This window comes from Biomphalaria glabrata, chromosome 4 (assembly GCF_947242115.1).
Source record: "Biomphalaria glabrata chromosome 4, xgBioGlab47.1, whole genome shotgun sequence".
In the NCBI taxonomy this organism is placed as follows: domain Eukaryota; kingdom Metazoa; phylum Mollusca; class Gastropoda; family Planorbidae; genus Biomphalaria; species Biomphalaria glabrata.
The window spans coordinates 34,055,427-34,081,139 of NC_074714.1; the positions used below are offsets into that span (position 1 = coordinate 34,055,427).

General features: G+C 39.7%; 1 protein-coding gene and 1 pseudogene across 1 annotated transcript in view; one reads left to right on the plus strand and one right to left on the minus strand.

Moving 5' to 3' along the window:
• Positions 1–271: 271 nt before the first annotated feature.
• LOC129925951 (uncharacterized) lies at positions 272–3,842 on the plus strand (annotated as a pseudogene).
• Positions 3,843–20,071: 16,229 nt separating this feature from the next.
• Positions 20,072–25,713, minus strand: part of LOC129925952 (uncharacterized) — a 30,790-nt gene continuing 25,148 nt past the window's right edge. Inside the window, exons 2-3 of the mRNA XM_056027556.1 lie at positions 20,461–20,904; positions 20,072–20,172 (exon numbers count right to left, since the gene is read on the minus strand). Of these exons, the coding sequence (XP_055883531.1) occupies positions 20,072–20,172; positions 20,461–20,904 (545 nt within the window). The remainder of the gene's footprint in view (positions 20,173–20,460; positions 20,905–25,713) is intronic.

Sequence of the window (25,713 nt, forward strand, 5' to 3'; positions counted from 1 at the left end):
ACGAGTTGAAGCCCCTCGCCTCTTCGCTAATCTTGCTCCTAACTGCCACCCCATAGCCACTAAATCTAGAAAATATTCTATGCCTGACTCCAAATTCATTCAAAATGAAATCAAGAGACTCCTGACAAAATTATTGAGCCTTCCACGTCCCCGTGGCGAGCCCAGATAATTGTAACAACTAATGAAAGGCACAAAAAGAGAATGGTTATCGACTATAGCCAAACAATCAATCGATTCACTTACCTCGACGCGTACCCTGTGCCAAAAGTTGATGAACTGGTGCAGGAAAAAGGCGTTCGAGGCTGGCGGAAAGCTTTATCAGTTTTGCCGCATTCCTTTTGGAGTGACAAACGGAGTCGCTGCATTTCAAAGGACGATCAACACAATAATTGAGGAGGCAGGGCTACAGGACACGTTCGCTTACGTGGATAACGTTACCATCTGCGGACTTGACCCCAGTAGCCACGACCAGAATCTACAGAGATTTCTCAATGCCGCTAAAAAGTACGGTATCACCTTCAACAATGATAAAAGTGCTATTGCGACTAATAAAGTATGCCTCCTAGGCTACGAAATCTCACAAGGGCAATTAAGACCAGACCCCGAAAGATTTCAAGCATTGAGAAACCTACCTACACCACAAGACATGAAATCACAAAAGCGGGTGATTGGACTACTGTCCTATTATTCTCAATGGATCCCAAATTTCTCCAACAAGATCCATTTATTGGTAAACAACAAAGCCTTTCCTCCCCCTGAACAAGTTCAAGAAGCTTTTAAACAGCTAAAACACGAACTTGAAAACGCTGCTGTGTCGACGATAGATTACAATCGACCTCTAACAGTCGAAACAGATGCCTCTGACATCGCGATTGCCGCCACTCTTAATCAAGAAGGCCGTCCTGTCGCCTTCTTTTCAAGAACACTCACGAATAGTGAACGCAGACACTCAGCAGTGGAAAAGGAAGCCCTGAGAAAATGGCAACATTACCTTATCAGTAGACCCTTCACATTGGTTACAGATCAACGCTCAGTGTCTTTTATGTTTGACCAGCAGAACAAGGGCAAGATCAAAAACGAAAAGATACAAAGATGGCGACTGGAGCTTAGTTGTTTCCAATATGACGTCGTATATCGACCCGGGAAATAAAACGCTGCGGCGGATACCTTTTCAAGAAACCACTTTGCGCCAGCAATGACTGGAGAAGACCTCAAACTGTTACACAACAACCTCTGTCACCCAGGGGTCACGAGACTCCTCCATTTCGTTCGGACTAAGAACTTACCTTTTTCCTGCGAGGACGTCCGCAAAGTGGTAAACCAATGTAAAACTTGCGCTGAACTGAAGCCTAGATTCTTCAAACAGTTTTCAGGCACCCTCATCAAGGCTACCCAACCATTTCAGAGAGTAAGCATCGATTTTAAGGGGCCACTCCCATCTGCTACTCACAACAAATACTTATTAACAATGGTGGATGAGTACTCACGCTTCCCATTTGCCTACCCATGTCCCGATATGTCCTCATCTACTGTCATAAAGTGTTTAAATCAGCTGTTTTCCTTAGTTGGGATGCCAGAGTACGTCCATTCTGACAGAGGTACGGCCTTTATGTCGAGGGAGGTGCAATCCTTTCTGCACGAGAGGGGAATAGCTACAAGTAGAACAACCGCTTTTAATCCTTCATGCAACGGACAAATTGAACGACTAAACAAAACTCTATGGAACGCTGTTACTTTAGCACTGAAAGACCTCGATCTCCCGAACTCGAGATGGGAGCTTGTCTTGAACCAGGCCCTATACTCGATTAGATCATTACTATCTACGGCAACAAACGAAACTCCACACGAGAGAGTTTTCCGGTTCAACCGGAAATCCTCCTTCGGGATATCTATCCCCACTTGGCTATCTAGCCCAGGTCGAGTGTTGCTGAGAAGAGAGAACCGATCTTCAAAGTATGATCCTCTCACTGAGGAAGTCGACCTGCTGATGTGTAACCCCCAATATGCCGTCGTACGGTTGCCCAGCGGTAAAGAGGAGACGGTCTCTCTAAGACGCTTGGCTCCCACCCCCTCCCCATCCACAACAACAAGTGAACCTTCGTTCTTCCCTCAGGGTGAGGATAATGAATATCCTCCAGAAACTCAAAACACGGAAGTACCAGTAAACACCCCTACGGTGATACAAGAAAGGAAAGAACCCCTGGTAGGCTCTGAGGACCTCCGAGCGCTTCCTCTTGAAAATACCCCAATTGACGCTCAGGAACTCGCTAGTGACTCCCAAACTGTAGAACAGGATAGTCAACCCCGTTACAACTTAAAGAGAGAGAAGAACCAGACCGAACTATAGAGTCTAGAGTTGTTCCTCTATTGCACTACTTATGTTCTACATAAACTGGCATTGTTTATCTCTTGCTACTGATACTAGAGTTTACTTTTCACTTACTTACGTACATGTTTACTTACTACACTATTTGTTAATACTTAAAACAGAAACTATTAATTGTTTATAAGTCATACAACAGATACTGGTTTTTAGGTTTCTTTGTATCACCATTCACTATTGTTTACTAGAGAAATTAATATTTCGACACTATTTATTGATCTATTGATAATCTATTGTATTACAGGCACTAGCATTCTCTTTTCATTTATGCTATTGGCCTACTATATTATTATACTTGCTATTTTAATTCTAGGCAGGGTGAATGTGGTGAAATAGTTACTATTTGTTTATGTTTGTGTAACGTCGTGAGAATGTGTTCACAACATTGATCTAGTGTGCTACTGTCCAAGTCTCTTTCGTCAGTTCATGTGTCGTTCTAGTTTAATAAAGCCTTGTTTTAGGTTACTCTTCAGTGTTCCTTTATTTCTTATTACACTTACATTTCTTAAGATCTTGAGTTCTTGCTCTTACCTTCCCCCCCCCCTCGCCACTCATTGATCCAGTGAAAAACCATCGCCTTCCCAATATTTTGTTTACACTAAATCAAGAGAGGAACATTAGAATAACAGTCAAAGATGAAAATATTTTAACATACACTTTAGAGACTTATCAGCTTTATGAGGCGTCTGTCTTCCTAGACCGCAGGCTTTTGCAAGTAGATCTAGGTAAGTCAGTCTTTAGGATGTACGCTTTTATCTCCTGTGTAGTTAGGTCTACGTGGTGACACCTCTGACTGGAGTCACGTAGCCGACTTTTGAAACTATGTTATGTAACAGTAAAGTTATTATGTAACAGTAACGTCATTATGTGCATATCTCTGAATGTGTGTGCTATGTCTCCGTGTATATGTGTGTGCGTGAAAGGGAGGGTGAATTGATGAGATGACTCTATCAGTGACTCCAAACGGTACGTAAATTTTTCCTGCCCTTATTTTAACCTGTATGAGAAACATCAAACGTGTGTACGCCTGTACCTGAGAGCAGTGTACAATAACAACTCAATACTACCTCTAAACTAATCAATATTTAAAAGAGCAAAAAGGGGGTCAGGAGAATATGGGTGCAGGAAAGGAAATCGGTAAAGCTGTATCGTCTAAAAATGTCGGTAAACGAAAATAGTTGCGTGCATGATTGGTCTTACACGTCACTTCCTTCCAATGCACTTTCTAGAAACTTTAGGAAAGTGTGTAAGTCGGACAAATTATACTTTTAAAAACTTATAAAAAAAAACCTTAAGAAAAAAAATATTTTATGATTACGTCACAGCGACATGTCTGAGCAGGATTACATCACCGTCTGTATAATAAGTCTCCTGCAATGAAAGCGTGACCGGGCCTACATTTATGTGACATACAAGTCAGCAGTTCTGTAGTTTATTGTATTTTACAGTGAGCACCTAGTTATCTAAAACATTTAGTTATTTATAAAACATCTTGTTATATAAAGAGCATCTAAGTATGATCTAAGTATATATAAAATATCTTATTAATTATGAAACATCTTGTTATATAAAGAGCATCTAAGTATTTATAAAATATCTTATTATTTATGAAACATCTTGTTATCTATATAACATCTTGTCATTTATTAAACATCTAGTTATTCATAAAACATCTTGTTATTTATAAAACTTCTTGTTATCTATACATCTTGTTATTTATAAAACATCTTGTCCATACAATATCTATTTATCTAAAACTATCTCATCTCTGTCCCTTGACTTTCGTCCTAGTGGGGCTGTGACAATACGAGTAACCAAATCCTTCCATTTTGTTTTGGTTCTGAGTAGGATATCAAGAGAGGACGGTCCATTATCCAGCCATCTTTTCTTTGGACGACCCTTCGTACTCTATTGTACCTTGAAGGATGACTTTTAACAGACAGTCATGTTTTACAATATGACCAAACCATCTCAACTTTCTTCTCTTTACAGTATTGAGGAATAGCTCAATTTTGCCAGCCAAAGTGTTGAATTGTAAAAGTAGTTTTTTTTGTCCTGGTATCTGATGCCCAGCCATTTGTTTTCTTGTCCTGGTATCTGATGCCCAGCCATTTGTTTTCTTGTCCTGGTATCTGATGCCCAGCCATTTGTTTTCTTGTTCTGGTATCTGATGCCCAGCCATTTGTTTTCTTGTCCTGGTATCTGAGTCCCAGCCATTTGTTTTCTTGTCCTGGTATCTGATGCCCAGCCATTTGTTTTCTTGTCCTGGTATCTGATGCCCAGCCATTTGTTTTCTTGTCCTGGTATCTGATACCCAGCCATTTGTTTTCTTGTCCTGGTATCTGATGCCCAGCCATTTGTTTTCTTGTCCTGGTATCTGATGCCCAGCCATTTGTTTTCTTGTCCTGGTATCTGATGCCCAGCCATTTGTTTCTGTAGCCTTTACTCTCCAAGGCTTGAATTCTTCTTTCATCCTCAGCGTTAAGTGTCCAACTTTCACAAGTACACAAGAGTACGAGGAACACTTGCGAAGAACACAGTTTTAATTTCTGTAATTCTCTACAGTTTGCTATGGCAGAGGATACCAAGCTTAAACGGGTTTTTATCTCTTTTAACGATCCTCCATCTCTTGTTATGTTTGACCCTAGGTATTTAAATGAGTCAACTATTTCTAGTGTTTGGCCACTCATCTAGTTATCTAAAGGCATCCAGTTATTCGAAAATCATCTCTAAAACATTGAGTGTTTTTTAATCTATTAAAAAAAAAAACTTGACTAACTTGTCTTGACTATAACCATCTAGTTATCCTTAAGCTTTTATTTTTCAATAAATAGCTCCACCCCCAAAGAAACAAAAAAATCCTCCACAAAACACACACACACACACAGATAAGACAAAGGTCCACACATTCACGGTGACCATCCATTTGGGGCAGTCAATTGAAGTATTCATGTAGGTAACGTAGTTCTTATTATCAAATTCAACAGAAGATACATTTTGTTTTTATTGTAAACATTGTCTACACCAAGACACACGCACACACACGCATGACGTCATAAAGAGATGGTCTCGATTTGATTTTGTAATTTCACTTTTTAAAGGGTCTCAATAGCGATTTACGCGCCCAAGGATTATTGATTGAATTTTGTTTTAATACATTTATAAGAAAAGAAATTTTACGACTTCAATTCGAACTCGAGGGCTCAAGTCTCCTCAAGCTGTTACACTGACCACTGACCACTGTGCCAGTGAAGTGCTGATGACAATGGAAGGGTTTATAGTTATCCATTATTAGTTTCTACGCAAATTATAAAGGAGATTAATTCAACTTATTCCACCAAATCTGTCAAGTACAATTTCTTTTCCTTGTTCGAAACCAAACAAAATAATTAATTACCAATAGTCAATAACATTTTTTTTTATGATTCTTGTTTTGTCAGTTACAAGAAATAATTATGCAAAATTTCAACTTGATCCAAGATTGGGTGTAAAAGCTTTTTACCAGACAGACAGACAAGCAGAGTAGATATAAGTTTTGTAAAAACAGATCTCATTTCAGAATCGTTTTATATCCTGTTGGTGTAACATTACTTCCGGGTCATCCTAGACAGCTGATGTCAGCGAGTGTAATATATGTTATCTAATAATGACACAATGACACAAAATGCAAGAAATGAAAGGAGAACTAGGCCAGACCGATCACGGGTCTAGCTACGAACCGGAACAACAAAAAAAGGATGCTGCGTGTATGAACCAAAGAACAGTAACTAGTGGCCGAGATTATCTTCTACAGCTAATGAATGACTTCTTTATTCATAATTGTTTACAAAATACAAGCCAACCAGGATCTTTTTCATGTGGGGCTGAAGATGTAGAATATGTCAAATATGGATTTCTTCTAACAGTTATCAACTACGTTATTGCTAGCATTTTCAGTATTCACTGAAAAGTGTGTGAAGAACAATAATCTTTAAGCGTGGTCGAGAGGCTAAATACGCTTGAACTTGGATTGGCCCTCTTCGAAAGGGGCTCGAGGTTCGACACCCGATTCGAGCATTGTGTTTACTGAGCGCCTAAAGGCAGCACGGAAAACCTTCTCTCAGAAACACCCCTCCCCCACTGGTCCACAAATAAGATTGGACCATAGCGCTCTGAGCATACTATAAGCATGAAACTAGCGCTATATAAAATTAAACATACACTACGGTCTCAGCCACGATCTAAGAAACTATCATGTCACGTTTTATCAAGATTGATCAAACGGTTTTGATTTTTGTTTGGGATATACAAACATACATACATGCATACTTTCTGCTTTATATATTAGATATAATATAATATTATATTATATATCGTATTGTCAATTAAAAATATTATATATTATATTATATTATATTATATTATATTATATTATATTATATTATATTATATTATATTATATTATATTATATTATATTATATTATATTATATTATATTATATTATATTATATTATATTATATTATATTATATTATATTATATTATATTATATTATATTATATTATATTATATTATATTATATTATATTATATTATATTGTAGTAACTCCATTGGCGGACTGAAAGGGTTAATGTGTGTGCGGCCTACTGACACACACAACTCAGGCCAATCACACAGGTCAACGGGTCAACGGCTGTCGATAGGGACGGTACTGCTAGTTCACGCAAGTATGACTCGTGTTGTGGTCATGTGATCGAGAGCCTTCACGGACTAGCGACGATTTGAAGAAAGGACTGTTCAGTCCAGGACAGCAAGGCAGTAAGGACAGTTCTGTTAAGTACTAGAAAACATTTGAAGTTTGTGTAGCCAATTGTGTTGAATTGGCTGTCGATGTAATTGTAATTAAACCGCCACATTGTTGCAATCAGAAGCTCTAAATCATTCTTCATGGTGTGAAGCCGTGAGTGTCGGAGTCTTAAGTTATGAGGCAAAGAGATCGACCGTCATGAAAGTAACATAGATCTAAAAAGAAAAAGACTGAGAAAAGAATCAAGCATAACCTTAGCATACCCAACCTACCCATGCCCTGTAACAGGCTATCCAAAGCCAGAATTGCCATCCTCGAGTTCTTAGGAAATGAGAAATGTGCTCAGCTTCGTCTACGATGGTGCTATATATATATATATATGCGCTCGCAAGGTGGGCAAAGAAAGCGCTTCAGGGACACCCTCAAGGCTTCTCTGAAGGCGTTCAGCATAGACCCAGGCACCTGGGAGACAGAGGCACACGACAGAGCATCACGGCGTCACGCTGTGAAAACTGGCGCACAGGTTGCTGAGGAAAAACGAACAACGCAGGCAGAAGAAAAACGCCAGAAAAGAAAAGCAAGACAAACGACACTAGCTCCAGCTGGAATAACCTGCCCAGTGTGCGGCCGAACATTCCGGGCTCACATAGGTCTCACCAGCCACATGAGGAGGCATAAAACCCCAGTGCAAAGCCCTCAGCCCCCTGGATGACAAAGTGGTCATCATCGAACCACGATGGACGAACTATATATATATATATATATATATTCAGTTACAGTCCCTGGTTGACAAACTATCTGCTGCTTGCCAGAAGTTCGGCTTAAACATCAGTCAAAGCAAGACTAAGATACTTGTCCAAAACACAAACACTGCACCTCAAGTAAGCATTAATGGCCATCCACTAGAAATTGTTGATCACTTTTGTTACCTTGGCTTTATCATATCCAACAACACTCTACTGGATAAAGACATAAACAACAGGATAGCCAAGGCAATGGCCACCATGTCACGGTTGCAGAAAAGAGTCTGGGACAACATATTGCTGACTAACAGTACTAAAGCCCTAGTCTACCGGACCTGTGTGTTCAGCACCTTGCTGTACGGAAGTGAAACATGGTCAACCTACTCATGGCAGGAAAAAAAGCTGAATGTCTTCCACCTCCGATGCCTAAGGCGGATCTTTAAAATAAGGTGGCAAGATAAGATAACCAATGAGAAAGTGCTACGAAGAGCAGGGTGCCAGGACATCCGCTCTGTTATCAGCAGCATACGCCTTGGCTGGCTTGGCCACGTTCGTAGAATGCCAGTAAGTCAACTTCCACAGAACATCCAGTATGGCAATCTAATAGAAGGCAGGAGAGCCGCTGGTCGCCCACTTTTACGTTATACGGATGTATGCAAAAGCGACATGAAGCTCTTCAAAATCGACACTAGCAGCTGGGAAGAGGTGGCACTGGGGATCCACATGGAGAGAGAGCATAAAGGAAGGGTCACGGACTGCAGATGTCATACACAACAGAAGCAGAAAGAAGGGTGAAAATGCAACGGCGCCTGGTGATTATATATGCCCAACCTGCGATCGCAGCCCTGTATCAAGGATTGGCCTCTTTAGTCACACAAGAAGTTGCAAAGGGAAAAGATCGTCTCTCGAGACGTAAAATGCGACATTATATATATATATATCATGGGCGTAGCCAGGATTTTTTTTCGGGGAGGGTTTTGGGAATCCCCCCCCCGACCCCCCCCGCGGAAAAAAAATATATATATATATGTGTGTGTGTGTGTGTGTATGTGTGTGTGTGTGTACACACATAATTTTCTGGTATTGAAAGCCAACAAAATGCATATTCTGAGTTATCTACAGTACATTATATTGCTATTAAAAAGTTTTATTTCAAAAACCTAATGTGCTATTCTTACTGACTTAGACCCTCTCGCGCCATTCGGCGCATTTTCCGGCAAGCTGTTTCCGCAACTCTTATTTTGCGTAATTCATTTTGTGTGAGAACATGTCCCGCAAAACCTCTGTCACAACCTTACTAAGGATTCGACTCCCAGTTCGGCATATGATTTCTTTGATTTAGACCCGATCTCTATGACTGACTCCTAAAATCTGTCTTAGCCATCTTTGTAGAGCCACATTTAATGATTTTCAATTTCGGCAGAAGACTATTCACACTTTATTAATGGAGCCCAAGCCACTGGTAGAAATTTGTAACCTTTCTTGACTACGCTCTTGGAATTACATGCCTGTATTTCGCTTTAGATTTTATATCGAAAAGGAAAGTTTTTTCGTCAAATCATCTGTTGAGGGGTTTTAAACTAAGAAATCTCTGGAGTTTTTTTGTTTTGTTTTTAATTCAAAACCCCATTTAGCTACGATCTTAGAATTTGGTGACTGTAGTTTGCTTTAAAATAATATTGAAGAGAGAGGTTTTCAACTCTAAACGCTCTGTATGGGAATTTTAAACTCAAAACCATCTGGAGGGGTTTTAAACTTTAAAGAAAAAGCCATCTGGAGGAGGGGGATTTAAACTCAAAACCCCCTGGTAGAGGGTTTTTAACTCAAAACTGCCTCGGCTGTGCTGTGGTAAGTGATGATTTAGTATTAAAATCTCACCTAAAATAAACAACATGAAAGCGAAAATCAGTCACTTAATTCCGTTCGTTCATTTCGGGGGGGGGGGGGGGGGGGGTTGAACCCCAAGAACCCCCCCCTGGGTACGCCCATGATATATATATATATATATATCAATTGTAATATCAGAGATCAGAGAAGTCAGAGATCAATATCATATTTTTTTAGATCAGATTATATAAGCATATTTTTTTCATTTTTTGAAAATTAGTTTTTAAAATGTGTGATCAAATCAATATTCAGTGTCCTCTACTCTAACAGTGGCCCAGTGTCAGAACTATACAATTAGATTGACATAGGACAAAGATGTTTTATTTTCACCCCAGACACATTTCTTTAGTTTTTGAAATTTATTCTTATATATAAAATTACATTTTATCAACCTGACTGGCCAGAGGCAACATGACCTTGAGCTGTTCTAACTTTAACTCTGCCCATTACACTTCTACGCAACGTTTGGTTGGAGGGAGGGTTTTTTTTTTTCTGCATTTTTTTTTTCTATTAATGTGATTTTATTGTACCTTTCAATTCTTTATCTATGGATATGTCTTTTTCTATTACCTTCATTATTTTTTTTAAAGGGGAGAAAAAGAGGGGGGGGGGTTGTCCAGAAAACCAGGTCACTTTTTCTTTTATGATTTAAAATCTATATTAAAAAAATGAGTCAGCTGTTGGAAAATTTGTTTAACTCAATAGAAATAGAATATCTCTGTGTCTGTGTCTATACTCATGTATGTGAAATATATGTTTGAAAGTATGTGTGTCTGTACGCATGCCCAGCTCAAGTTTCTTCAGTTCAAGGCTGAAAGAAGGTGGGTGGGGGGAATGTCTATCTCTGAAAACTATCGCAGCATATTGCTGTTAGCACTGAGCGCGTGCATCAGGATGTCAGGTTGCTACTTCATTTAAAACATGATGGGATTGTGCAATAAGGTGAGACGGGGCAGAATGTGGTGTTGCTTTTTTTTTTGGAGGGGGGAGATGAGGTCATGTCTGTAACTGGAACATTAAGTACAAAAGGAACAACCAGATCGACCATATCATCTGTCCATTCATGTTTTATCAGTTCATTTTTGAGTTGAAAAAGTCTTTCTTTTTTTTTTTCGCTATATTATTCCTTTTGAATGTTTTAAGTTTGGAGACCAAAAAAGGGAGGGGGGTGTGGAAGCATCTGGACGTAAAAATATACTTGGCTATTTATTTGTTTTTTTTTTTTTTAGTTTTTCCTGGACCAGATTTGGATTTTAGATTCTCATATTTCTAGATGTGCCTTTGAAAACTGTACGTCTATGTTCTACAGAACCAGCTAACGGAGGAAACAAGGTTATTGATTGAAATTTCCCACTGAAAAAAAAATCTTAAATAAATAAAATCTTTTCCCCATTTTAATCTTTTTTTTTCTTCCGTTGCCTGCCATTTTCTTTATTTGCTCAGCTGTGACTTAAAGTACACGAAGAGTGAGCTATTTAGTGTGTGTGTGTGTGTGCGTGTGTTTGAATATGTTTGCGTGAGTGTATTAACACCTTATGTATGTGCATGTAAGCACATGGGTGTGAGTGCGCGTGAGAGCGGTGTTGTTCAGTTTTTCTACCGGCATATCTAAAGTCTCTCTCTATTTTTTTTTTTACCTTTCTCACTGCTCCCCCAGTCAGTTCTACCACAGCTGTTTCTCTCCGCAACTGAGTCAAGGCTAAATGTTTTGGACATAAACAACTCTTAATAGACACCCCCCCCCGCCCGCATCCCAGGACTTTGCTTCATATGCATGCAGTGAGCGCGTGGTCCTGACCTAGTTTTTAAAGATCTTCCAATTTTTATTTCGCTAAATACTCACATTTAATTGAGGGTGTGGTGGATGAGTGGTAAGGCGCTAGGCTTCAGAACCGAGAGGTCTCGGTTTGAAATCCAGGTGAAGACTCTGGGACTCTTGAGTTTCGGGATTTTAGGACGTCCCCTGAATCCACTGACAATAGTTGGGGAAAGTTAAAGCGGTTGGTAATTTTGCTAGCCACGTGACACCCTGGTTAACCGTATGCTAAGGAAACAGTTTACCTCTGTGACAAATCACCCGCTGCTTCACAAGGTCTAAGGCGTCACTTAGGTTTCTTTCACATTTAAATAGCCAAACCAAACTCCATGATGGCTGCCAGCGCGCTGGACTGTTTATCGGGGTTCCCCGACAAAATAGTGCGGAAAAAATATTTTTCAGTCATTTTGCAAGAAATACTTTAGATATCGCAACATTTGTAAAAATGTTTGTAAAATGTTTTACATGTTTCGGATGTTCCTTCAGAGTTGAAGATAATTACTTCCTAGTCCAAACCTCACGCAGGACGACGGGGGATGGGAGCGGGCAGGGTTTGAACCCGGGACCATCGATAAATCTGAACGACAGTCCAGCGTGCAAACCGCACGACCAGGCAGCCAGAGACATTTTTTTTGTATTTGAATATTCTCATTATTTCTAAGTCATTTGGTTGGAAACGTTTTTAGATTACTTAAAATATAAATTTGTAAACATTATGCAGGAATTAAAATAAGCAAGAGTGAATAATTTCAAAATAGATCCTTCATTTAAATTCCAAAAGTGCACTTCAAAAACACGCAGAGATACGTCCATACTTGTCAGACTTTGCACATCGTTTAAAAATTAACAACTGCTGAATTATATCATGGAAAAGACTGTGCCATAATGAGAGGAGGGCCGGGATATTCTTGTCTCATGCAGGGTGTGCTAGGGAGAGAAGGCAAGTGGAGGCCTACAGGACACTTCTGAACTTTGAAATCTATGTGATGGTTTTAGATAAAGACGGACAGGAAATAGTAAAATGAATGATTGAATTGGCCAGTCACTGCCTGAGATGAAACAAACATTTGGCGGTATGAAAAATGTGATCGCCATCTTAACTAATCCTGAAACACCTAAGTTTGCCAATGTTGGGGCAAGAGACGCCATTGTTTGATCAAAGAGAGATGCCGCAGATGAACAAGATTTCTGTTGATACTATTACACACATGGGAAACAGAGACATCATCCTTTACCTATCCCTTGAACCGGATCACCCCCCATTTCAAAAACATTTTTTAGCAAGTTATACATTTGAAACATTGGTGGAAAAAACGAGAATAGGATCAAAGTACTTTCTTTCTCTGAAAATATGGAATACTTTTAGATCTATTGATACTGAAGAAGAGAGACCTCAACAAAAATGCTGTCCAGGACCTTCATTTACTTTCACTTACAGAAATCTTGTACTTTTATATTTTTTGTCCTACGGTGAGCGCAAGTTTAGGCACTTTTGGTCTCCCGCACTGGCACACCTAATCAAACTGAGGTGGGATGCACGTAGGCAGCACAGTCGTCGAAAAAAACGATGAATCAAGGCGAGCTTACAACAAGCTAACGGCGGAGGTAAAGGAAGCCATTGCGGAGGGTACGAAACTAAAATGGGCTAGGACATGTGCTAACCTGGATCTCGCGGACGGCGCCAGGCATGGAAACTTCTCAACAACTTGACCAGGGCGAAAGAACCAAAAGCAGCAGCGCCCCTGCAAACGGCTTAAGGCATGGTGGTCACAGACTGTAAATGATCGGACGCTCTAAACCGTGCCGCCGCGGCTATCTCCAAGTCAGGTAAGAGGAGCGAAGTGTCGAAAGCTCCAGACGGCACCAGGAAGGCCAAAGCGAAACGCAGTATGGTCTATGGTGAAGATGAAACGAGCACATTCATTAACTCTTTCACCCACGGAGAGCTAGACATTGCACTTTGAAAGTGCAAACTGCGAAAGGCACCGGGGCCAGTTGGACTCAGCAAAGAAATGTTGAAGAATCTCGGCCCCATCGGCAGAAAGAAACTGCTGGAATTGATCAATCGTACGTGGACTCAAGGGGATTTCCCCAAGGCTTGGCGAGTGGCAACCGTAAGACCAATCTTGATCAAACTTGGCATGACCGTTCATGACGTCATTGTGAAAACCGTAGTTTATGTTATATGTCCCTCTCACAACCGGAGGATACAAATAAATATTTAAAAAAATAATACCTATAGAAGGAAGACTGTAAAACCCATGTTTGCAGCCCACTTGCCTTTTCGTGGGTAAATTAAAAAGTGTTAAAACAATAATTTTCCGACATAAGAAAGCATTAGATCAGTGATATGCAAACTTAGACCTGTGTGTTCTATCCAAACTTAGTCCCGTGTGTTCTATCAAAACTTAGACCCTTGTGTTCTAACCAAACTTAGTCTATCACCATGTCCTTTATTTTGTACACCTTGTTAGGGCCCCTCTTTCAATGTATTTTGTACACCTTGTTAGGGCCCCTCTTTGAATGTATTTAGTACACCTTGTTAGGACCCCTCTTTGAATGTATTTGGTACACCTTGTCGGCGCTATTTTGTCGGTGCTATTTTGTCGGCGCTATTTTGTCGGTGCTATTTTGTCGGTGCTATTTTGTCGGCGCTATTTTGTCGGCGCTATTTTGTCGGTGCTATTTTGTCCGCGCTATTTTGTCGGTGCTATTTAGTCGTCCTATTTTGTCCGCGCTATTTTGTCAGGTCACCGTCTTGTGGTGGTCTCGGTGGTCCCTGGTTCATATCCTGCCCACATCCACTCACTGTCGTCCTGAGGCAGGTTTGGACTAGGAATAAGATTATCTTCAACTCGAAAGGAACATCCGAAACATGTCAAACTTTGTACAAAGATTTTACAAACATTTTGAATTACTTCTTCATTTAAGATCTAGAGAAATCTTATCGTCGACGTAGAAATGTCACTTTTTTACAAAGCTTACATTAACTCTTTCCGTCTGGGGGAAATTTCATTAATTAATCGTTTTTAATTAATTTTGATTCATATAGAAAATATACTAAGCTCAGGGGAGTTAGCCTTTCTGTAGAGAATTGGTTCTTACGCTAAATATTTTAACTAACAATAGTCTATAAAACATTTCATTTTTGTATAAGTACGACGGTCTAACATCATGGAGGCTCGAGACAAATTTGGCATTAACACTTTGGACACTTGTTCTGCACCTATTTGGCATTAGAACTTTGGACACTTGTTCTGCACCTATTTGGCATTAGAACTTTGGACACCTGTTCTGCACCTATTTGGCATTAGCACTTTGGACATCTGTTCTGCACCTATTTGGCATTAGCACTTTGGACATCTGTTCTGCACCTATTTGGCATTAGCACTTTGGACACCTGTTCTGCACCTATTTGGCATTAGCACTTTGGACATCTGTTCTGCACCTATTTGGCATTAGCACTTTGGACATCTGTTCTGCACCTATTTGGCATTAGCACTTTGGACATCTGTTCTGCACCTATTTGGCATTAGCACTTTGGACACCTGTTCTGCACCTATTTGGCATTAGCACTTTGGACACCTGTTCTGCACCTATTTGGCATTTGGCGGAAACTTCTGCCAGACAGCCCACTCCCCATCTGGTCAAGGAAAAAGGGTCCACAGCCCCCTCCCCATCTGGTCAAGGAAAAAGGGTCCACAGCCCACTCCCCATCTGGTCAAGGAAAAAGGGTCCACAGCCCCCTCCCCATCTGGTCAAGGAAAAAGGGTCCACAGCCCACTCCCAATCTTGTCAAGGAAAAATGGTCCACAGCCCACTCCCCATCTGGTCAAGGAAAAAGGGTCCACAGCCCACTCCCCATCTGGTCAAGGAAAAAGGGTCCACAGCCCACTAAGTATGCTATAAGCATGAAAATTGCTCTAAAAACAATTAATAAAATATTTCTAATCTCTCTAATTTATTCTTGTTATTCTAGATCTATTTCAATTAAATACATGATTCATTCAAAATAATTGATGCTATTTCACTCATCATAAGTTATCTCATAAAGTTTTTTTCAATTTAACTTGTTTCCTTAATCGAAAAACTGCGACTCGTATTTCGCTAGACACTTCGGAGTCTATAAATGATTCACTTTAACAAATGTCATCAACCAGAAAAAGTCCATATCTAGATATTTCACCTGCTAACTCTGTCCGAGAAAGAGTTTATACTCCAGGTCCTAGTGCGCGAATGTTTTCAAGGTCTCAGTGAGATAATAGAACCTAATAGAACCTAATTGAATTGAGGTAGGTCTTTGACGTCATTAAGATAAGTGTAGGGCTATTAATAACCCATGCTCACGAGCGCGCGCACAGGCAAACGAGCATGTGGATACATTGTTGGAAGGTGATCTAAAGAGCCTGCGTTTGGTTCGAGGTCATGTCATGAGGAAGAAAGTGGAACAAGTGGGTTAGATATCAGTTACGTTACAAAAATAGTTATAGAAATGTCTTGCAGACGATAAACTGTCACCATTTCTTCAACTTGTCTATTCCCCCCTTCCCGTGATGCATGGCTACGTTTATTTTTAGGAACTGCTTATGGAAAGAGTTTTTGTATGAGTTGGGAGTCCTATTATATAGGATGTAAAATATAATTGTTCTGCTCACGATATATTGCTCCTATCTCTTAATGTCTGTCACAGTCTATCAATCTATCTATCTATCTGTCTGTCTGTCTCTGTCTGTCTATCTATCTATCTATCTATCTATCTATCTATCTATCTATCTATCTATCTATCTATCTATCTATCTATCTATCTATCTATCTATCTATCTATCTATCTATCTATCTATATCTATATCTATATATATATATGTCTGTCTGTCTATCTATCTATCTGTCTATCTATCTATCTATCTATCTATCTATCTATATCTATATCTATATCTATATATATATATATATATATATATATATATATATATATATATATATATATATATATGTCTGTCTGTCTATCTATCTATCTGTCTATCTATCTATCTATCTATCTATCTATCTATCTATCTATCTATCTATTTATCTATCTATCTATCTATCTATCTGTCTATCTGTCTGTCTATATATCTATCTGTCTGTCTGTCTGTCTGTCTATCTATCTATCTATCTATCTATCTATCTATCTATCTATCTATCTATCTATCTATCTATCTATCTATCTATCTATCTTATCTATCTATCTATCTATAGTTAATGAAACATTTTAATATTTAACCCTCTCAATGTCTCGGCATCTTTTCATCTAGTAAGAAAAAACAAAACAATGTTATATTTAGCTTACCAATGTGTATTACTATTTTAAATTGCGATTATTTAATTAAATTTGAAATTGCACCTAACATAGGCTAATGAAGGCATGGGCCTACATGCTAATGAAGACATGGGCCTACAGGCTAATGAAGACATGGGCCTACATGCTAATGAAGACATGGGCCTACAGGCTAATGAAGACATGGGCCTACATGCTAATGAAGACATGGGCCTACAGGCTAATGAAGACATGGGCCTACAGGCTAATGAAGACATGGGCCTACAGGCTAATGATGACATGGGCCTACAGGCTAATGATGACATGGGCCTACAGGCTAATGATGACATGGGCCTCTACAAATGTCGTTTTAGTCTGAAGAAATCCTGAAGTTCATTGTTTACTTCTTCTCATTGAGTGTGTAAATATCTTTCTAAATAAAAACATTTTTTTACGTTGCCTAACACAGAACTTGTCATTCTATAGAATGCCTCGGCAGAGTAGGAAATGGAGAATTATTTCGTACCTTGCCCAAAAACACCAGGCATTCTATGAAAAAGCTTGCATTTCACAATTTGTCATAATAGTTATACACAATTTGAAGTTGTCACATTTTTTATTCAGTATTCAATTAAATTAAGAAGTAGATAGTTCTATGTAAAATTGTGAACTACTGTATTAACGCATAATTTACACAAGCTTGTGGTTTTAAAAAACATTCCTTATTACTTCCCCCTAATCCCCGGATCAATATCACTTTTAAATCTTCTTATTAAAAACAATTATAAGCATAATAATTAATCGAAGATTTTTACCCTAAGCTTAGACAATAAGTCCTGTTTTCCCCTTGTAATTAGCTCAATTCTCTTCTGGACCTGAAGGTAATTACAAAAAAAAATGGATCGCTTGCAGTGAACTTGTTTATTATTGTTATTAGTGTTTTTACATGAAAATAACAGACCAAATATATAACAAAAAAATAGCTAATAATGTTTTCCTGGAACCTGGAACTTGGATGGATGGGCGACAGCTGATCTCAAAAACGTCCCTAACGATTTTTCTAGAAATTCAATTGTTGACGTATATCGCTGAGAAAAGAATTCGGCCTACTAGCTCGTTGGCCACTCGTGGAAAACTCTAGTTTGACCTTTATAATTGTTCAAAGTAAAAAATAAATATTTGTAAATTTGGTTGGAGACTATATCTAGGTCTGGAGCCAACATGGCGTAGTCAGCAGTATTACCGGAATTATGCGATAGCTAAGTAGATTCAAAGTTGTTTCAATTTTATTGAAGTCTAAAAGGGATGCTTATACTTTTACGTGAATCTAATCTAGATTCTAGATCTAGAAGTAGGTGTAGACTAGATCTAGAAGTAGGTGTAGACTAGATCTAGAAGTAGGTGTAGACTAGATCTAGAAGTAGGTGTAGACTAGATCTAGAAGTAGGTGTAGACTAGATCTAGAAGTAGGTGTAGACTAGATCTAGAAGTAGGTGTAGACTAGATCTAGAAGTAGGTGTAGACTAGATCTTATGAGTTCTCAATCAGAACATTAGGTCTAGTGTTAGATCTAGAAGTAGGTGTAGACTAGATCTAGTAGTAGGTGTAGACTAGATCTTATGAGTTCTCAATCAGAACATTAAGTCTAGTGTTAGATCTAGATGTCCATAGAATGAACAGACCAATAAATAATGGCACTAATGTCTTTAGAATCAGAAAATATTTTCAAGCAGCCGACGAATTGAACCAATTTTTTAAAAATTATACAGGCCTACAGGCCTATTTTTTTTTTAATTACATTTGAAGTTTAATAATGAAGGTACTGCCTTTTTTTTTTTTAAATATATTTTAAAAATAATTTTTCTTATTTAAAAGTCATTTTGTCTAAATTAGCAATCTGGTTTAAATGAGTCAGATATGCTAAAAATGTTGCATTAAATATTCGTTCTAGTGGCAGCCTAGAAGGGATTTCGGCGAAATGGACAGTAAAATAGATGGTTGACAGTAAAAAATAAAAACAGGTTCCGTAACTGTGCCAGTCATTCAAGGGATTAAATGCTGTGTCGGCATCTCCCTCTACCCGGGCTTCAGTCCGGTTACAACTGGCTACATCGTTAGGTCAAATAAGTCATTTTTAGATTTCAATAGTCAAGTGCTACAGCTATAGTATTGTGTCCTCTGTCACTGTTAATTTCAAACCAAAACAACAGCAATACATTTCTTTGTTCTTGTCTTGTTGGTTCGTCATTTAATTCTTTTCTTATTACTTTAAACAAAATATGTCATGTGTTTTTCATCCTCTTTCTAATAACATTTCGCCAAATAATGTACATAATAGAAAGACAGATGCTGTACAGTGTACACTACATCATATTATAGATTAGATGGAATGTTAATTCTAACAAAAGAATTGTGATATTGATGATGTGATACTATGTATTTTGCATTACTGTGTACTAAAGAATAAAAGTGTAGGTATGAGTAGCATATGTACTTGACAAATCCTTAATAGTATTGGTCTACAACTTGTATTTTCTGATAGCGTGTTATTTATTTTCCCCCAATTTCGTTTTGTACAACCTTGACATTCAAGTTTCGTAAACTTTCGTTTGAGTTCTGCCAGACGTCGTGATTAAATTCCTTCCAAAAATGCTGGTTTTATGATTAAAAAAAATGTTTTCAACTAAGTTCTAAAAGGTTTCTCTGATTATCTGCCCTTAGCTTGATCTTGGTATTTTGAAGTAAATTGGGTATAGATTAAAATATCTGCTCGACCAGAAATCTTCACGTGAACAAAATATCACGGCCAACGGGTCACGTGACTCAGAAAAAAAGATGGACTGACTTCATCTTATCTCCAGTTTTGAAATATTTTATTAAGGTCAGAAAATAAAAAACGTCTGAGGTAGAATTGTGTGACCTGATTTGAATCAATGCTTTTGGTGGGGGCGATGTTATGAGATGGGCCACAGAAAGGTTACCGTACAAATGGAAGTGTGGGTAAAATTAAGACTACAAACAAGGTCGGCAAAGGGAGGGGGGGGGGAAGAGGAGGTGTGGTCTGAAGACGGCACACACCGACTCATTTCATTGGTTGTCTGAATTTCAGAAACGTCTGGATTGGTGCAAAAAGTGGGCAGTGCGTGAAATCAGCTGATTGTCAGCCATGGAACAGCTGATTCTTCCTAAACTTTGAAATTCGAGAGCACGTCCTCGTCAACACTCTAAATATGGAGAAGAGAACATCTTTTTTTTTTCTTTCTGTTCAACAAAAATGTGAATGGAATTAGAACACACAAAAATACAGGAGTTTGAAAAACAAACCAGGGAGCATGTTTTTGTTTGGAGTTTAGTCTAAAGTTTATGTTCGCAGTTCAGTCGTCCACAAATGTATGAAGTAATTAATGTTTCTGTCCAAAATAATGACAACATTTTTGTTTCACTAAAGATGAAGTTAAAACGACAAAGAAAGATATATATAATACATTATATCCTACTAGACACTATGTTGGGGGGGGGCTGCCTGCTTATGTAGTATTACTAATATACTTTCCAGGCTGATGTCACGATATTCCGGGTTCGAATCCTGCACGGTACCATCCGTTTTCCGTCTTGTTTGAACAAGAATGTAGTCTGACCGTTTGGTGCACTTGTCAAGAGTGTCTGGTCGTTTGGTGCACTTGTCAAGAGTGTCTGGTCGTTTGGTGCACTTGTCAAGAGTGTCTGGTCGTTTGGTGCACTTGTCAAGAGTGTCTGGTCGTTTGGTGCACTTGTCAAGAGTGTCTGGTCGTTTGGTGCACTTGTCAAGAGTGTCTGGTCGTTTGGTGCACTTGTCAAGAGTGTCTGGTCGTTTGGTGCACTTGTCAAGAGTGTCTGGTCGTTTGGTGCACTTGTCAAGAGTGTCTGGTCGTTTGGTGCACTTGTCAAGAGTGTCTGGTCGTTTGGTGCACTTGTCAAGAGTGTCTGGTCGTTTGGTGCACTTGTCAAGAGTGTCTGGTCGTGCAACATGATGAACCGTGCACGTATGAAAGTGTACGATCCCTAGTCAACCAGCGCATGTTGACACTTTGGCACGACGGCTGGGATTCTTCGGACAAGGGACTTGAGCTTCACAGGGCAATGAGTAGACCAGACAAAAGGGATGCATGGTGGCAATTGAATCGTGCGGAACAGGCGGTCCTAGCCCAGTTCCGGGTCGGACACTGTCAAATTGGTGCTTACCTCGGACGGTGGAAGGAGAATTACGACACACGGTGTCGCCATTGCATGGAGGACGACGAAACAATAGACCACATTCTTTATGAATGCAGAGTTCTGCACGAAGGACGATTGGGACAAGCTATAGATAGAGAGAATACTGGTTCATGTACGACACAGAGGCTCTCCTTGTACGGGGATAAGGCAACCTTAAGACTCACTGCTCGCTTCCTCTCACGTGCTCTAAGGGAGTAATTCTCAGCATGTTTTTCGTTGTCGATGGGGTTTCTGACTCGGTCGTGTGGTGTGTGGGGGGGGGGGGGCATGGCCTAGTAGTCACTGACTTGCAAGGTTATGTACGGGGACGAAAAGAACGGAGTCCAGCGTACTACGCTTCAGCTCGTAGTTAACGTTAAGGGACCTCGGGGCCAGTGTTTCCGGAAACACCAGCATTGCACTAAGCCGCCACGCTGATGGCATTGGTAACGAACGTTGAAAGAAACGGTCTCCGAAATTTCCCCTCTCTCGAGGGCAAGCTCGCAGTGCCGACAATGGGTTCAGCAGTCTTGGCTATTGTCTCAACGATGGGGACAGTCCAATTGTCTAACATGCAACCAGTCCCTCCCGGGGGAAATTTGCACTCCCACCCGGTTACGACCGTAGCAAACAGCCTCGGATTATCCACCTCAATCTGAATCGGCAGTTCTCACTGAAACGGATTGAGGTCTCTACGATAGCAGAGCGATACGAGGCAGATGTCCTACTGTGTCAAGAGACTCTACGCTCAGACGAAGGGCCACCTCTTCTTTACGTCTTCACTGCTTACAGGTGTTACTGGTCAAGGTGCCAGGTATTAGTAACGTTCGTATGAAACACGCTTACGGCCCAAGTCGTGGAATCCAACGCCCCTTTGGGACCCGGCGAGACGGATACTTTGACAGTTGAGGTATTCAAACATGGTCAGCTATTCACATGCGTAAACCTCTACAATCCATCCAAGTCTGAGTTGCAATTCAAACTGCGTGAGCCATTTGACACAAGGATGATCGTTGCAGGTGATTTTAACGCTAAGTCCCCCGCGTGGGGATGCCAGGAGACAGACGTCGACTACTTGAGATATGTGACGAAACAAATTTGGTTGTCTTGCAGGGTAAAGACTGCCCTCCGACCTTCTTGCACACCGGCAATGGGGGCGGATGGCGACCAGATTTGTCACTGGTGTCAACTGAATTAAGATCACAATCGAGAGTGGACGTGCTCGAAGATGTCAGTAGCGATCACCTGCCGGTCTTGGTCACAATCGAACTCGAAAAGCTCAACGTGTTGACCCCATACACAAAACAAAAATAGGTGTACAACCGTGCTAACTGGGGTCTGTTTAAGAGCGCATCGGATGCCTCTATGAACGGACTGGATATAAAAACTAATTGCATTAACCGGACTTACGGACTCTTTGTAGAGGCCATCTTGAGTGCCGCTCGAAGGGCTATCCCGAGGTCCTACGGTGAGCGCAAGTTTAGGCACTTTTGGTCTCCCGCACTGGCACACCTAATCAAACTGAGGTGGGAAAAACCGATGAATCAAGGCGAGCTTACAACAAGCTAACGGCGGAGGTAAAGGAAGCCATTGCGGAGGGTACGAAACTAAAATGGGCTAGGACATGTGCTAACCTGGATCTCGCGGACGGCGCCAGGCATGGAAACTTCTCAACAACTTGACCAGGGCGAAAGAACCAAAAGCAGCTGCGCCCCTGCAAACGGCTTAAGGCATGGTGGTCACAGACTGTAAATGATCGGACGCTCTAAACCGTGCCGTCGCGGCTATCTCCAAGTCAGGTAAGAGGAGCGAAGTGTCGAAAGCTCCAGACGGCACCAGGAAGGCCAAAGCGAAACGCAGTATGGTCTATGGTGAAGATGAAACGAGCACATTCATTAACTCTTTCACCCACGGAGAGCTAGACATTGCACTTTGAAAGTGCTAAATGCGAAAGGCACCGGGGCCAGTTGGACTCAGCAAAGAAATGTTGAAGAATCTCGGCCCCATCGGCAGAAAGAAACTGCTGGAATTGATCAATCGTACGTGGACTCAAGGGGATTTCCCCAAGGCTTGGCGAGTGGCAACCGTTAGACCAATCTTGATCAAACTTGGCATGACCGTTCATGACATCATTGTGAAAACCGTAGTTTATGTTATATGTCCCTCTCACAACCGGAGGATACAAATAAATATTTAAAAAAATAATACCTGTAGAAGGAAGACTGTAAAACCCATGTTTGCAGCCCACTTGCCTTTTCGTGGGTAAATTAAAAAGTGTTAAAACAATAATTTTCCGACATAAGAAAGCATTAGATCAGTGATATGCAAACTTAGACCTGTGTGTTCTATCCAAACTTAGTCCCGTGTGTTCTATCAAAACTTGGACCCTTGTGTTCTAACCAAACTTAGTTTATCACCATGTCCTTTATTTTGTACACCTTGTTAGGGCCCCTCTTTGAATGTATTTTGTACACCTTGTTAGGGCCCCTCTTTGAATGTATTTAGTACACCTTGTTAGGGCCCCTGTTTGAATGTATTTAGTACACCTTGTTAGGGCCCCTGTTTGAATGTATTTTGTACACCTTGTTAGGGCCCCTCTTTGAATGTATTTAGTACACCTTGTTAGGGCCCCTCTTTGAATGTATTTGGTACACCTTGTTAGGGCCCCTCTTTGAATGACTACTACCGTTGTTTATTGGCGACTTAAAGCACAAGTGACACATCTCAATTCATATCCCCTCACGTCGTGCTTTAGGTGCAGCAAAGGTCAAAGGTCATCTATAACATTATCTGAACTCTACTTGAATAACAAGATTACATGGCCGCAGTTGGCGTAATATTTAAAGTAAAACAAAAATTAGGACAATCATTAGTTGAGGGAGCCCGGGGTGAATTTCGAATGTGGACCCCCCTCCCCCTCCTTCGTCAAGTGCAATGAACCTAAGCCCAAACGTAGACACCATGTTTCGTTAGAGGAGAAGCATGATGTCATTGAGGCATCAAACTATTGATTAACGACGGAATGTACAGATCGAGAAATGATCTCACTATTGACACGTAGGTTGAGCAAACATTCCGAATGAGCTTTTAATTGCTGGGTTCACAGGCACGTCACTGTCCACGGCGATAATTGAATAACAAGTCAATTAGTAAAACATTATCATTGCTAAACCTAAATAATTCATGTCATTAAGTCGTGATCATTTATTTCAACACACCTTGAAGCTAAAATAAATAAAAAATTAAAAAAAAAAGAAGAATTTGAAACAATTCAATAATTGAAATCAGCATCTCAATACATCTCAATACATAGTCTATAAACGCTGATTTTTTGTTTAACCCATTAGACATTGTCTAAATGTCTTCACCTTGTTTCACAATGTGTCGATGATGCGAGGCGAGTATAAACATAAGACATATGTGACGTATTATGGTCATTATTAACAGCAGAAATTATTTTGGAGAAATATTATGGAACTGATTAATAAAAATATTGACGTTGAGCTTATTATAACTAATGAAATTCAAAGGGCTTTTAAAGGTCTGGAGATATATAAAAGTCCAACAAGAGGGGACAAAAGAAAGATGAATTCGGTTATCTATTGATTTCAATCATTTACATTTGGATTGTTTCATTTTCTATCGTTTCTATTGCGCATGAGATCTGAAGTATTCCGTGATCTCATTGTCCTCTAAAGAAACTTTTATAAAATTGATACATTCAAGTCCCGTTGAACGAAAGACTTGAATGTCCTGTCCCTAGATTTACCGGTAGAATTACTAGCAGGTAATAACCACACAGTGGTTACACATAAAGAGAATGTATTTACCTTTGCTTCTTTTCTGGTGAAGTATCTGAAAGAGTTATAAAACAACAAAATAAAAATACTAATCAAGCAAATAGATAAGTACATCTGGTTGACCACAAAGTTTGATACAAAACACATTCTTTGAACTAAAAGGAACTATTTCTGACATGTACATCTAGAACTGAAAACTTGAGGACCCTTCCCCCCACCTCCGTGGATCAGTAAATAGTGAAAATAGCATGAGCTCGTGGCTCGTAGTCTGCGCACCTCTGACCTAATACATTCTTATAAACATTAACTTGATTGCTTGCGAGAAATTTTAAATAGATGAAACATACTAATGCTAGACTAAAGTCTCTGAAATTCGGAAGGACATTTTAGGGAATTAATTGCACTCAGTAAGGCAGTGATAGTTTGTTTATTTTTTAAATTAAAATATTGAAACATTTGTTAAATATACAGTGCTTTCTTGTGACGATACGTACCCTACGGCATACCGGCACCTTTTTTAATGTGGGGGTAAAAATATTACTTTTCTGGTATTTTAAAGTTATTATTAATCTATTCCTAGTTAAAAGTTGGCAATTGGTCAAATAAGTACGGACACCTATATATATCTATCTCAATAAAAGGTGTGTACAGTGAAAAAAAAAAAAAAAAAAAAAGTACATTCAATTTTCAAGGGGAGGCCACACGATTTATTTTCTTTCAGAAACAAAATGGATTTAACAACGGTAGTTTCCCTTCGTTTACAAAACGT